Source organism: Vulpes lagopus, chromosome 24, assembly GCF_018345385.1.
Source record: "Vulpes lagopus strain Blue_001 chromosome 24, ASM1834538v1, whole genome shotgun sequence".
NCBI classification, from domain to species: Eukaryota; Metazoa; Chordata; class Mammalia; order Carnivora; family Canidae; genus Vulpes; species Vulpes lagopus.
In genome coordinates this window covers 58,267,896-58,283,581 of record NC_054847.1, presented here as the reverse complement: position 1 = coordinate 58,283,581, position 15,686 = coordinate 58,267,896, and the positions used below count along the sequence as shown (strand labels likewise).

The 15,686-nt window shown below is 51.8% G+C and overlaps 1 protein-coding gene across 4 annotated transcripts in view; it reads right to left on the bottom strand.

The window, feature by feature from the left end:
• Positions 1 to 15,686, bottom strand: part of CTDP1 (CTD phosphatase subunit 1) — a 53,399-nt gene that overhangs the window by 33,246 nt on the left and 4,467 nt on the right. For all 4 annotated transcript variants that reach the window (XM_041739681.1, XM_041739682.1, XM_041739679.1 and 1 more), the window contains exons 2-7: positions 9,694 to 9,777; positions 8,975 to 9,068; positions 7,129 to 7,257; positions 4,796 to 4,946; positions 2,750 to 2,840; positions 635 to 801 (exon numbers count right to left, since the gene is read on the bottom strand). In XM_041739681.1, the coding sequence (XP_041595615.1) occupies positions 635 to 801; positions 2,750 to 2,840; positions 4,796 to 4,946; positions 7,129 to 7,257; positions 8,975 to 9,068; positions 9,694 to 9,734 (673 nt within the window). In that variant the 5' untranslated portion in view covers positions 9,735 to 9,777. The remainder of the gene's footprint in view (positions 1 to 634; positions 802 to 2,749; positions 2,841 to 4,795; positions 4,947 to 7,128; positions 7,258 to 8,974; positions 9,069 to 9,693; positions 9,778 to 15,686) is intronic.

The following is a 15,686-nucleotide window of genomic DNA, read 5'->3' as shown; positions in this document are numbered from 1 at the left end:
TTAGGTTTCTGGCCACAGATGGTCACTGTGTTTTGGTTTTCACAACTGGTTAAATGTGTACAGGACGCTCTAGTCTCCCATGCTGTGGGTGGACACCCTGCGGGAGGCCTCGTGACTACAGCAGTCACTGTAGGCTTCAAACATCGTGTCTACAAACTAAAGATCATCAGAAACACTTCACACCAAAACTTTACATTTTCTTCAGACAGACTCTGGCTTCACACTTGCCCAATAGGTTAAGCTGTGTGGCTCCCTGCAGGCTCTGGGCCAATGCACAGTGCCAACCACCAGCTTGCTGGAGCTGCTCCACCCCACAGCTCACTCTTTCCAAGGATCACGATGGCCAAATTCCCAATGTCCTGCTTATCTTTTAAGAGAAACCAGTATGACAGGGAGGATTCAAATATAATGAATTAAGCTAATTCTTTCATCTTTATTCAATTGGGAAAACACTTAGATCAGTACTATTTAAAAAGAAAACCCCAAGTGAGAACCAAACATTGTGCTTTTCATTATTTTATCACGAACACAGACAGGCAGCTCTGTAAGTACTGAAATACAAAGGAACAGAAACAAAGTGAGCCTTTGATGGCAGCTGCCAACAGGGGCTGCTGGGCAGTAGGCCTTCACCCACCTTTCCTTCTTGCCTGGGACTCCCGAGACCCAGAGGGAGCGTTGATGTCTCCTATGCCCTGGAAGTAGACGTATTTCTTCACGGTGATCAGATTGGGGGCAAACTTCCAGACATCTTCTCGATCATCAATGATGCAGACCATTGAGTCTCCACAGGGAAAGAGATTTCTAGAAGTAAAAACGTACCAGAACTAGCATATTTTGCAAGAAAATAATCTGTTAGAAGTCATGACAATCTTTTCCAGGCAGCAAGCAGATTATGGATTAGACAGAAACAGATGGGAATGACACCGAGGGACTTTGTTTAGCTCATATTTAAACTCTCAAAGTTTCCAGACAAAGCAACGTTAAAATAACTCAGCTTTCTCCACTGTCTCTGATACTCCTTAAGGCAGGAACCAGCACATGTTCCTTATGGAGCCACAGTGTGGAGTTTAGAGTGTGGGGGCTGTGTCCACGTTCTGGGAAGCTGGCACACAAATGGTCGTGTCCCAGGACATTTACAAATACAGGTGACAAGCCTGTGAGCCAGTCTGCAGACTTCTGCTTCACAGCTGAGGGTTTTCAGGTAATGGGGGGAAGAGACATGACCATATATCTCCACCGTGAGAAATAAACCATGGTTTCCTGCAGTGCACCTACGTGCTCTCAAGTCCAAGAATGCTATTACAATATACAGGGTCAGCAGAAACATTAGCGAGGGTTCGCCATGGGACAGACGCGGGCACGCTCTGTTACCCGCACACAGGCTTGTAAATTCTATTTCTATCTACAATTCTGGGATTCAGACAGGCTGGTAGCATTCAAAATCCAAAACGGATTTCTTCTTGGATCTGGAAATAACCCTGGGAGGACTGCTGGCCCCTGCTGATGGCTAGTTGCTAATGGCTACAACTACCCAGGAAAACATGTTCATGTGTCCAAAATTAGTATCTCCTGAGTCTGTTTCCCACAGGTAAATAAAAGGCAGCTAAAATAACTTGCACAGTCGAAATTTTCTGGCATATTGACTCCAGATGAGGGAGATAAAAACTAGGAAGAGCCCCATTGCCTGTACCTATACAAGCCACATAACCTGTGCCTGCTGGGGAACAGTCCGCTCCCCTATGGCGTTCTCACTGGGGGTAGGTAGCTTCTCCCTGAATCTAGATCCACTAGATGGATCTGTCTTCATCACTGATCACCGTGACAGTAACTAGGACACACGAGGTTGGTTTCTGAAGCAAGTACTTTCACGTTCTCCTCTGGGTTCCTACAGCCTTGTTTGCCCACACCCTAAATCGGAAACAGGAAACGCTGGACAAGGACGACCAACACCAGCCAAAGCCAGGGCCCCAGTGTAACTACCCAAATATCCTCAGGAACCAATGTGCATGAAAACAAGTGTATCCTACGGGAGGGAGGGAGTGTGTGTGGGGAGATGGATGGACTACCTTTCTGGGTAGAAATGGGAAAATTCCTTGCACAGAGTGAACAAGAAATTTCCAAACATGTACAAGAGCCTGTGGATTGGGGGTGGGAGCACCCTACTGTGAAAGCAGGGCAGGCAGGGGCAGCGGGTGCTGGACAGGAATGTAACCAGGGCAGATGGGATGGTGACAGATCTGGGAGTGAGCCAGCAGGATTAGTGCATGCACACTCCTAGGGAAACAACCATGAGACACCAGCACCAAGTTCTTGGAGGAGCTCTGGGTCCCTTTGCTCGTCACCTCCCACTCTGCCCTGCCCTAGCCCTGATCTCAGCACCCCTTCCTCAGACCCTGGGGGAGCCCACCGCTGCCTGGATGCTTGGGGATCTGAAGGGGAAGAGGCTGGGCGACAAGACAGCAGGGTTTCTTTGCGCTGTGAAGATAAAGCCAGAAGCAGGAAGAATAAACACAGAAGGGGATGCCTTGGGGGGGCTCAGTGGTTGAGCGTTTGCCTTTGGTTCAGGGTGTCACCCTGGGGTCCTAGGATCAAGTCCCCCACCAGGCTCCCCATAGGGAGCCTGCTTCTCCCTCTCCCTATGTCTCATGAATAAGATCTTAAAAAAAAAACAACAAAACAAAAAAAAAAGAATTACTGGATTACCAGCCTGATGCACTTTCTGCCTCAATGAACACAGCCAAGTACATACCTGAGGTTCCCTGTTTTAGAAAACGGGTCAATACATTCGTCCCTTGATAATATTCGATGAGAAAAAAGCTTCTTCTCAGGGTCTAAAAAGCCTATGAAAAGAAAACAGAACAATGGTGAGACATATGACCAGACCAGCCGATATTTTCCCCCAGGGAGCTTGCAGTCTTGGGCAATGGACACATGAGCACATGATTTCTGCCCAGCATGTTCCATGAGGGGCTCTGGTTGCCAGCGCATGCAGCTTCCCTATGCCTTCGGCTGTCTGCACCAGGCACCTGGGCAGCCTGTCTCCCTCACAGACATGTTTACCATGTTCGCTGGAGATCTTTTTACGGTTTGTCCTGTTGGCTCTGTGAACGCATGGCTGTCAGGCGGCACGCTGAGCAGGGAAGCCTCCCGTCCCCCTCCTCCAGGGCCACCTCTGGTGTTCACATCTGTGGGGCTCCCCCTGCCCCCTCCGGCATCAGCAGGTGCTAACAGAGAACACGCACTCTGAGGGGAAATATTCCCAACATACGTTCCCCTAAATAAACACACGGATCCTATACCGATGCTGATGCCACTGGGCAGCTAAACCTGAAGCTCACTCACAGAACTGTCTCTACAATAAAATAAACGAAAAGCACCCCAGGCTCTTCATTGTTCTATCGTTCTAACAAAAATAGGTCTATCCAACTTATACTAAAAATACATGTTCTGTGAAAATGACAACTTTCAAAACAAAGTGGACAGAAAGAGGAATCTGTAGAAACCATGGCAGGGCCCCCAGCTGCCCTGTCAACAATCACATCCACCCCTGGCACCAAGCTCGATTCTCCTGCGCCAGGGCTTTTCTGAGCCAGTGACCTGCCCTCTGAAGGCCCACCTGACTCACAGCCCCGTGGGGCACTTGTCCTGGGGGCCATGGGCTTCCTCCCAAATCTACTATGTGTGACGCTGTGGCCAACGCTGGAGGCGGCCACCTGGTGGCTGTGGGACCCCTGGCCTGCCATGTGTCTGGACATGTAGGGACATGAGGATCCTAAGGTACAAAGCACAGCCTGAAAGGGGGAGGAGGCAGACCGCCCCTGGGAATGTCCTCTCAACCTCCAGGGGCACCCCACCCTGGCCCTCCTATCAGAATCAGTGGTATCTTCACTACCCTGTAGGCCCTGTTGACCGAGATTTAGAGACGCCACGGCTCTGGAGGCGAAGGCCCAAGTCACCCGGCGGCCAGGAGGCAAAGCCCAAAGGGTGCACACGAGTTCCATGGAGTGGTGACACCACGTTCAAATCACATTCCCAGCAGCCGCTCGACAAAGGCAAATAGAGTGACTTCAGTTACACAACAAGGGAACCTTAACGCATGGGTGTCATGCTCAGGATTAAAATTTCCTACAAAGGTAACATGTTAAATGGGGATTCAAAAGAACGTTTCCATTGACAAACGTCAGGACTAACCTGCAAAAACACTTCTACTTAGAAGTACTTAATCTGGCCACGCCGTAACAAAGAAGGAGGTTCCGGGACCACACTGTAATGCAGGCACCAACGTCCACAGATAGAGTGGACCAGAGCCCAGCGGTCCTTGGGTGGAGCCGCCGCCGGTGTGCAATGCCTTGTGGCCCAGGAAGGCCTGTGCACACACGCCGCACCAGTGTGGCCAGCCCAGAGCCATCACATTATTCACTCACAAATGAGATGTGTGCTGCCTGCACTTGAGGGGTTAAGGACGGACACTAGCAATGTGGCTCCAGGGGCACTTCCAAACCAATTAATAAAAAAAAAACTTTAAGCTCAGAGAGCCAGTTTCTACTCTTCTGCCTACTTGCAGTCCTGAGCAACTTTCAAACAGGCTTGCAGTGTGCTCCTCACCAGAGCCCAAGCGGCCCACCCATCTGGGGAAGCAATAGCTCGCTCTGAGACGGAGTCAACTTTGGCAGAGCTGGATTTTCCTCTCCATCTTTAAGGGTGTCACCAAAATAAAGAAATAACCCAAACCCATATGGACAATGTGCAGTTAACTCACGACTGAGGACGGGTGACTAAGGACCGGACCACCCACCTGCAATGGTGTGGGCATACAGCCGGCTCCCAAAGGTGAAGACATGAAGCTCGTACAGCCTGGCAATCTTCTCCAGGAACTCCCTGCAGTGGGGACGCACGCGGGTGTGCAGCATAGGCTCGCCCCGGCCCAGCTGGAAGTGGAAGATGCCCTGGAAGGATACACATGTCTGGTGAGAAGGCAGGAGCCCCCCACAAGACCCCTCCAGACAGTGCCCCCCACGGTAACTACCGTCAGGGCGGCCACCCACCCATGGGACTTTCACATAACCAACACCCCAGAAACCACCTACGAGGACTGTACCACCTTAGTTGGTTCAGGACAAGTAAGGGACCCCATTATCACAGGCTGCAGCGATGTCACCAGATCTTTGTGCTATTGTCTGTGGCCTTTTTCTGATAAGGGATAAAGCAAGTGTCCCTGAGTGAAGACATGCGTGTCTCCGGTTCCTCAAACACTAACCCCTGTGGAGTAACAGAGCCACAGCAGGTGAGACCCACTGAAGGGACAAACCACGCAACTTAGCCTAGATCACTGACTGTTTCAAGATGCAGGTTAACTTACAAACAGCACCAAAGCTGACGTAGTATTCCAAAGCCCCAAAGTAGACACGGAACATTAGTAATACCAACCTGCTTAGATGCGATTAATACATGAATTAGTTTACTTTCCTAAGGAAGCTAAACTTTGATCTTCTTAATCCTGTTTAACATTAATTTCCTTGGTAAAAACACTCTGAACTAAAAAAAAAAAATAAAGTAAGTGATCTTGGTCCTAATTAACTTTTTGATAGCCCTACTCTAGTCAAACCTGGCAGCAGATGTTAAAACATCTGTTAGTACAGAATTCTAGAATCACATTCCCTTATTCCACAGGTGCAACAGAAACATCCTTACAAACACAAGTCTGGATCTCTAAAGTTGGGAGTTAAATGCATCTTTCTAGATGTCACTGGCAGGTGGGTGAGCACCTGAGTGCCAGTGGGAGCCCAATGGGAGCCAGGCCTGTGGGTGAGCCGTGAGCAGAGGGGAGAATGGAACCCACCATGGCCAGCTGAAGCTGAGGCCTGTCCACACAGGCAGGGGCGGGGGCGGGGGTCTTCAGCTTGTAGATCACACAAGCTGAGGAAACAGGCACGTCACAACCAGTCCAAACGTTTATGAAACTAATTAAAAGTGCCAACTTCAAAGGCACAACAAAAACCCCAGCCAGTTGTGAAATAGACACATGGCCACATACGTGCGGCAAGTATCTCTTTACACAGAGTCCCCCTGACTCTCAGACACTCAGGAAGCAGAACAGCTGTTAGGAATGAAACGACCTCATGTCGCTCCCACACACGAATGATCTCCCGATATGACAAACAGCACACACAGCTTTTAGGGAGGCAGGACTAAACCTCAGCGAGAATGAATCCATGGCACACTGCAGCTCTGAGAGGAGCCCCTGCCGCCTGCAGTGTGCGGTGAGGGAGGAGACCCCCAGTGCCTGCGGGACTGAGGGAGAGGGTCCACATGGATGCTGCACTGCCGAGGCTCTTTACGAAGCCAAACTTCCTGCAGGCCATGTCAGTAACACAACCCTGAGACACACTGCTTCCACCAGATGCTGGGCCCAAACCTCTCCTGTTCCTATGTCCCCAGCCACGGGCCTGGCCTTGGCACTCTCCTCAGAGGCCTTCCTACAGGCTCTGCCATAGTTAGGAACCGCTAACCGCAGATGCTGACGACCTGACCTCTTACAGTCTACGCATCGATGGCCCAACAGCTAAGAATTCTACAAACTGAGGGCTCCCGTGTTGGCAAGGCCTCATTAGTCAATGACAGGATCGGCCAGTCCAGCCTTCAGAGAGCTATGTGTCAGTGGGCACTATTACATGCCTCCTCAAGGTGCCTGAAGAAATCTGGCTTCTCAGGGTCCATGTCACACAAAGAGGTGGGATGTGGCAACAGTTTTAACTGAGATAAGGGTCCATTTTCAACCCTTTATTTTTCTCTGAAAACTTCATTTCCCTGGAGAAACCCAGCCTTCATTTGCCGTCTCTTGAGTCCAGATCCAGGACCCACCTGTACCCCTACCTTTAATGCTTCAGAGATTCCTAGAGGTTCCTAACACCAGCTCCTTGTCCCCACCCAGACTGTGTCTCCTTGGCTGCCAACACCACTGCCTGCCGCTGGGCCTCAAGGCTTCCAGGTCCCGAGCCCTAAAGGGAGCCAGGAGGCGGGAGCATGCTTTGATGCCTCCCAGTGAGACCCAGCTTGGGGAAACCACCCCAGACACATGGGCCTTGGGCTCCGGCCCCTCCTCACCAGCCCGGCCCAGGAAGCGCTCACTTTGTTCGACATCTGCTGGCAGTGCTGCTCGGTTGTGTGGATCAGCGTCTGGTCCAAGTCCACCATGAGCACCAGCTTTCTGTTTCGATGTAGACGCTGTTGGTCTTCCCTTCCCAGCTGCTCAGCTTGCTGAAGTTAAAATAAAAAGGAAGATTCTGACATAAGTATATCTGGACCCAAAACCAAATCCAATTTTGTTAGTCAAACAAACGCAGTTGAGGTGTTGGCCGCTGCCCTCTGCACCATGCGAGCAGCCCCACTGCGCTCACACAGCACAGGGAGCCACATGGCCTGCTCCATGGCCGCCCGAGCTGCTTCTGTTTGGTCCCAACTACTGAAGACATGATTTGTGATCTAATTCTATAACGTAACATGTTAACTCATGAAAAAGGAGATGAAAAGAAAGCTGTGTCCATAAAGGTTTTATGGGATGCCACGAGCTGTAAAATGGAGGGAGGAGGGCAGCCAACTGAGGAGCAACAGGCAGGTGGCAAGGGTGTGGCACACCTCTCGCCATGCTTGGAGGCACCACCCCCCGTGGGACAGACCCGGGGGCGGGGGGAGGTCCTGGAGATGGCGGGCATGCAGTGGTGTCTGGGGCCAGCGCAGGGCCAACACGGAGCATCCTCTGGGAAGGGTCCTTGGGCTGCGCATTGCTTATGCCTCCTTGGCTCAGTTCCTGTTTTTATAGACAAACCCCTGGTCCTGATCAGCCAGCTATAGGACTGCGACGTCCAGCCCTGGAAGGGCTGTGCACACAGGCCAGCGATAATCTGTCATGGCAGCAACAATGGGGGACATTTTCTTCTCTTTTTATCTGACTTTCCAGTTCTGTCTGTCTCACTCATTCACATGCTTTTTTTTTAATTTTTAATTTTTAAAAATTTTTAAAAAGATTTATGATAGACATAGAGAGAGGCAGAGACACAGGAGGAGGGAGAAGCAGGCTCCCTCGGATGCAGGAAGCCCGATGCGGGACTCGATCCCGGGACTCCAGGATCGCACCCTGGGCCAAAGGCAGGCGCTAAACTGATCAGCCACCCAGGGATCCCCCATACACTCTTAAATACTTACATTTGGCTTAAAATTCAGGAAAGCCAGGATCCTGTATCTGACATGTCTTTCCCACAAAAAATAGAGCTGGTATGTAACATTTAAGAGCACAAATCTGGTAAAACTAATGCTGAAACTGTCTCACCTACTTACAATAACAGGTGCTTGCCCTGCCTCCCCATCACAGGAGAAGCTCCGTCCTCACACCCCTCCCTCACCCGGCCCCTGAATACAAGGTGTCAGGATGCCTCTGACCAGCAATGCCCACGAGACCCTGGACACAGGGGAGAAGTAAACAGGGTTCCAAGTACATATACCTGCCCCACCCCAGAGAAGCACTGCCCTGCCAAGCCTTTCCATGAGGACGCGCACAGCGCATGTCTTTTCCTTCTACACCACGTCCACTCGGCCAGCACTGCCTGCTGCAAGTACTTCTCACCACCTGCTACTGCCTGCCCCCCCACCCTAACACTCTTCTTCACACGGCAGCACGCACAATGCCTTCCTGTCCATCAGCCTCCTGTTCTGCGCCAGGGAGACCACACGGCCACAACACCCCTTGGGGCCGGCACCTCCCTAGTGGGCAGAACCCTCTGGCAAAGATAGAAACTGCAGGTGGGCCACCCAGTGCACACAGACCACCTGTCTCAGCAGTGGCTATCCCAGAAACCATCACAGCGACAGACCTGGTACCTTCCTCAGCCAGCCTCTGCGTAGAGAGAGGCCCACGGATGCTCCTTGCTGTTCCCAGGAAATGTTCTGACACTTAGCCTCTGCCAGAGGCAGGACTTACCTCAGAGCTCACCATCAGCTCCGGGACGCTGTGCACCATGGACACAGTGGCTGTGGACAGAGGGACCTGCTGCTGCCCGTTCTTACTCTGCAGCCTGCGGGCATGAGAAGGCACACGGAGATGAACACACTGAAGAACTATACCCAGAACGCACACAGGACGTCGAGGGCACGATTTTAATTGACACGCAGGGGAAGTTCACGGCCAGCACAGTGCAGTTTCATTCTGCCCACAGCTGCTGAAACGGCTGACGTCTGAGAACAGATGGGAAAGTTCTCACAGACATCTCCTGGAAATGAACTGTGATGGCCGCACTGAAACAGTGGCCCCAAAACATGAAAGCCCCCGAAACAGGACAGTCCATGCTGCTCAGCAAGTCTACCGAGGGTGACCGCCTGCCACAGGTGGAAAAGGAGCCCAGGAACGAGGTGGGGGGACCTGAAGGGGACCCGGGAGCAGTGAGGTGTGGGCTGATCACAGATGTGCCGTTTGCCTGGCTAAAAGGAGAGCAAACCGACCACACGGGGGTGAGTATCAGACCTCTCCGGTGCCTTCGGAACTTATGGAAACAAAACCAGAAAGAACACCTCCCTGGGAGATGGACCTAAGTCGCCAGATAAGGAGGGTGCCATAAGAGGTGGAGGCTCCTGGAACCCGTAGGTCACCCCATCTCAAATGCCCAGAGGCCCCGCCCCCCAGCCCGAGGGGCCAGTACTTACTGGGTTAGGTCCTGGCCGCACTCAGCACACAGGCCTTTCATGACAACCGGGTGGCTACATCCTTCCAACCGTACCAGAACCGCCCTAGAATAGAGATGAAAATGGTCCCACATTAGGGAAGGAGAGAAGTACAACCCCTCGATTCCACATAACCCCAGGGAGCATATAGACCTCCAGGTCCCACACTGGTTCTCCCAGTGACTTCTAGCTCCCTCCCGGCAGGTGGCACTGCCCAGCAGGGCCCTGCCCCTGGCTGTGAAGCAGAGGGGCTTCTCACCCACGCATCTCTCTCATGCAAACACAACAGAACCACATATGCTGCAGCTGGAGGAACCAGGGACGTCCTGGCAGGAGAGGGGACTTGGGATGCTCACGAGCCCCTCTAACACTTCCGATAAATTATAAACACAGAAGCTGCTGTTAATACAGGAAGGAGCAACCTGGGATAACACTGATAAATGTTGTCTCCCATGTAGCGTCCCCAGTCCACAGAGAAGCTATGAGTCACAGACATTTTTCTGATAGAACTATAATTATATTTCTGGTTTTTACCAACACAGAAATGGCAATTTCCTTTGTATGCTTGTATCAAACCCTGGTCCCAAGTAGGGCAAGTGGCATACAAAACTAAAGGCTGAGTGGTCGGAGTTCCACGGCCCTGTAACTCAGTGCCACAGGGGTCTGCGGATCCCACTGAGCCTCATCTAGACCTGGGCCCGAGAGCACCCGTCAAGCCAGTGTCTGCGAAGTAGGACCTTGCTGGGTGCATCCTCACAAAGGCCACAGAGCACACGGACACCCTGAGGCCCGAGAGTTGGCTGACCACTGAGTGCCACGCACAGAATGGATGGCCACACACTTTTCCTTCCTTAGCCACACTGCCTCAGAGCTCTGGACCACAAAGGACTTCCATGGGCTGAGGTACCAAATGGGTACCCCGTACCAAGGGCCCCTTTACTCCTTTCCCATCTTGGACACTCACAACCAGGCATTCAGTACTCCAATGGCTGGGCCCAGACTTGCTACCCTGTGTTCACAGCCCATGCTTGATCCCAAACCATAGTGCTGGTAGGTGGCAGGTGCTGGTGCTCTTTAGGGATGTGCTCTGCCACTCTAGCCCCTTCCTGGGTGTGCTCGCTCAGCTTCAGCACCATTTAAACCTCTACCTAAAATCTGCCCCATGTTCCCATTTTCAACCAAGTCCTGCAGGGGACCACACCGCTCCACACAAAGCTTCCCCATCTGTGTGGAGCCCGGTCAAAGACATCCTCACACTCCAGGTTCCTGCCCGCCTGAAACGGAGGATCTGTGTGCCGAAGGGTAGTCCCCATCATCTCCCCTGCCAACCCGGCTTACTGTCCCTCCACTCTGGGCACCCTGCATCTCGTCAACCCTCCCCCACCAGGTTCTGTGCTGCTGCTGATGGAGCTGGCACTTGGGTCTGGCTTTGAGACCACAGCCCGGTTGGCTTTCTGCACTTGGCTGGCTCTGCAGCACCTCACCCAACCATACCCATCCCCACACACATCCTTGCATGACAGCCCCTTCACCCTTTCTTCTGACCCCACACCACCCACATTAAGTGGCAGCCAGGGTCCAGGACCCTTGCATCATGACCGTTATGGCAGGTACCTCCAAATCAGCCCTCACTCGGACACCTGGCCGGGCTCCTGCCACATGAGGGTCACACTCTCCCGTGGAGCTGCCCACAGAGCAGCCCACCTTGCCAGCAACCTGCAATTAGACTGCATCCTGCTGGGGCCCCACCCTTGCCTGTCCTGCTCTCCTGCATGCAGGAGGAGAAGCAACATGCCAGGAAGGCAACTGACATGATCTGAGCAGAGTTGGCAAGAGGACTGACCTGCACTTTCCCAAAAGTCAAAAGTGTGTATCAATTGTTGGTTAATGGGTTTACTGAAGGGTTTGTCAGGCCTTCTGGAACCTGGCAAAAGTCTGCTGTTTGCCCCTGGAATGCTGAGTCTTCTTTTACCAGTCTTCAGGGTTTAAAATTCTGTGTCACTTTGTGTCTCTCTTTTTTTTTTTTTTGGACTTTATTTATTCATGAGAAACACAGAAAGAGGCAGAGACACAGGCAGAGGGAGAAGCAGGCTTCATGCAGGGGCCCGACATGGGACTCCATCCCAGGACCCCGGGATCATGCCCTGGGCTGAAGGGAGGCACTCAACCACTGAGCCACCCAGTCATCCCACTTTACTCATTTCTATAGTAAAACTTATGAGCTGGGGAATATGTTTTCAGGAATGTCAACACCTGACCAGGAGGATTTCACCAATCTGTCCTGAAACATTAACCTGAAGATGCGTTTGGTGTCTCTAGCTCAACCAATAATACCTTGAAATGCTTTGTGAGGTAGGTGTTTCCATTCTGTAGTCAGCTTTTTCATTTTCTTAAGTGTTTTTTGAAAATTAGATTTTAAATTTTGATCAAGTCCAATTTATCAGATGTTCTGGGTCCTTGAGAAATCTTTGTCTTACCCAAGTCACCATGATTCAAGGGGAACCTCAAGTGGGTGGGTGTGACAAATTCTAGAGGATTAAAGTCCTTTAGCAGAAGGAATCTTCTGGGACGGCCCCCTACAAGGTGACAGGAAGCAGGCCAAGGGTAGGGCAGGTGAGACCAAGCTGCACAGGTGAGGGGCAGCAGGCTTCAGATGTCCCAAGTGAAGAGCAAGGTGAAAGCAGCAGCTATGAGGTTAACAGTTGGGAACCCTGAATGTAGCACCAAGAACCCGCAGGTGGTGTTGCAAGGGTGCTAGGAGCGGGCTGACCAGACAAGCTCTATATTCAGCAGCACAGGCAGGAAATGCGGGGAGAAGTGTGAACCCAGAGACACGGGGCTGTGGTGGACACTCTGGGATGTTTCTGGAAGAAACCTGCCAGGGACCAGGGACAAAAAGGACCAGTGAGTCGGCCGGGAAGACAGAGCAAGGGCAGTAGAGGCACCACCAGCCACCATGCATGCCTGGACATGGCCAGGGCGGGAGTACAGGTGTGATGGGCTGTGGGTCCCAGGCCAGGATGTAACCACCTCATAGTAACAGACGGCAGGCCTGCGGGGAACCCCAACAGTGAAGAGATAGGCAGGAAAAAGAACATCAACTAAAAACAGAAATAAAAACACTGCTCACAAAGGCTGGGAGTCAGGACAACAGATGCCAGGGAACAAACATTTTGAGAAAGAAAAGGAATGTCAGTGTAAGTGCTCCCAGGAGAATCCAGAGTGGATTCAACCCCAGGCAGGGTGGTGGTTTTCAGGCACACATGTCAAAACCCACTCAACTATGAACTTAAAATGCACATCTACACCGGCCGATGACCAGCCAACGAGGCCAACGCCAACAGACTTGGTGATGAAGAGCTATTGGTGACTGTTCCAAGGGCCACGTGGCAGCGCAGCACAGCGAGACACAGGGGGCACCCTGGGCACGGTGCTGCAGCTCAGTGCTGCGTCCTCAGAACCATCCAGTCAGCAGAGTGCTGTGGGGTCACCCATGCAGGGCAACCTGGGCTAAGACAGCTGGTGGCATGCCAGCCTGCCTTCTTGTCACCCTGCAGACCTGGCTCCTCCCTGTGCCACTCCACGGCCACTGGGACCCACAGGCTTGGCCAAGTGCTCCCAAGTGCTGCTGGATTCTCCCCTCAACACAGGGGCTTCCTCTGCTCAGACCAGCCTGCTACTCAACCACCTCTGCCTCATCCTTCTGTCTGGACCCAAACCCAGAGCTGCACCTCCTCCCAAAGTTCCCTCAGCTCCCACTGCTCTGGGTGACACACAGCATACCCTCCACTGCTGTACCTTGAAGATCCAGCAGACACAGCATCCTTGACAGAGTGGGGAGGCACTGGCCTGATTTCTGAGTCCCAGGCAGAGTCTGCTGCCAGTAGGCAACCAGAGAGGCGGGTAGTCAGGCAGGAATACAAGGTGGGGGCACATGTGCTAACCCCTCCACGTGCCCCTGCAAGTGGCCTGAATATGCACCTTTCACTAAAAAGTCCTTCACCTACGGGTCACATTAAAGGTCCCGTAACTTTCTATGCCAGGGTCAAAGGGTTCTGCCTGTCTTGTTCAGATGACAAACAGATTGGGGGTGTCATCCTGTAAGCCTGTCCTGGACGATGCAGAGCTCCATCCCCGGGAGGAGAACAGTCAGAGGGTGGCCGGGAGACAGGCGCATGGAGGCCCCCACTCTCAAGAGATACTCAGGTCAAGTCCAATCACCCAAAGATCTGAAGGAATATTTCATGTTGAGCAATGACTAGCACATGAAGTGAGCTTCTACTAGGAACCCCTCCGTGGTGACACCACATGCGTGTCATCACGTGACTCGTGTAAGAGATGCAGATAACTCACAAATGAATGTAATCCCTTATAAAAAGCCTTCATTTCAAAATTCTGATGTCTACTCTCCTTGACATATGAGTCAACTGTAGTGTTAAGAGTCCAAAACTCCGTATTTATGAACATTAAGAGGATTTTTGTATTTGCTTAACTTAAACACAAGGTCTGCAGTTGAATTCACCCTGGCAGTGTTTGTCGCAGTTCATGGATGTGGTGGTGAGCCGGGTCCAGGTGGGGGAGCCCACCAGGAAGGCTGTAGGGAGACAGGAGGTGGCAAGCAAGTCGTCCGATGCAAGACAAAATGCAGGCAACTTCCTCAGAGTACCCAAGTCAGAAGATGCAATGTGCTACATCTAGCAAAGTGGCCCCCAAGCCAAACAGCATCATATCAGAACTGGATCCATCAGGGTTAAGGCCACACCTGCCAGGCTCTCCTCACAGAGCTGGATTGCGGGACTCGATCCCAGGACCCCAGGATCATGCCCTGAGCCAAAGGCTGCGGGACTCGATCCCAGGACCCCAGGATCATGCCCTGAGCCAAAGGCAGGTGTTCAACCGTGGAGCCACCTGGGCATCCCAGGGAAAGAGTATATTAAAAAAATAATAGTAATGTCCTTTTTCAGCATAAGATGATTTCAACTCTGCAGATACTGACACAAGACAAGGATGAAAGGCAGGGAGTGATCCTAGTGTTTCTACCCCTCCACCCCACAAACAGCCACTACTGCGACCCCATGAGGGGAGTGGCATTCTAGAGAAAACGCTTTGGCCCAGGAGCCAGCCCCAGAACTTCACCAAGTCAGTCACCAATAAATGTTAACTTTCCTGGTTTGTCCTTGAAAAAAACCGACAGAAAAATCATGAAATGCAATTTCTGAAAAAGTTATTTTCCCCTAAATACACAAATCCCAAGCTCTCTCGAATCTTTTGTGCGTGTCAGCTTGTGTCTGCTGTGACGGGAAGGCCAGAGGGCACGGGTGCACCAGGCACAGCAGAGCCTCAGGAAGCCGGGTGCCCTGCATTCTGCGCTGCTAAATGTCGGGTCAGACCCCTCCCTCCTCCTGGTGGGTTAGGAGAGCTCAAGGACGTCCTCCCACTCTACACACACAGCTCAGTATGAGGGCACTGGGGAAAATGTATTTCGTGCACCCAGATTTGTTTCCTCAAGGGCCTTCTCTATGAGAAGGAAGCAGGACTTCTTGGAGAAATGGAGGATTCCAGAGCTGAGGAGCAGGAGCCCCAATACCATTCATGTTGGAAAACACGGCCATGATCTCAGACTGGTGGGGTCTTGCCTGCGGGGTCAGTTCCAGGCCAAACCTGGGACATCAGGAGCATCAGGACAAACAACAGTACAAACAACAGGACCCCAAGAGTCCACATGGTTCAATTCATTGTTCTTACAGCAGAAAGCCAACCCAGAAATGGAAAAGCAGTGACAGACTGGAGAAAGTCACCACTGGATGATCCTGATTAAAATACAGGAGATTCAGACAAGAATCATCAAGATGCCATTGGATGAGAGAATTAAAGATATTTACTGAGGAAGAAAGTACCCCTCACAAGATACTCCACAATAACAACAGGAAAATTAGTACCTTTTCATGATAGCCACCACCTTGACAAAGCAGAAC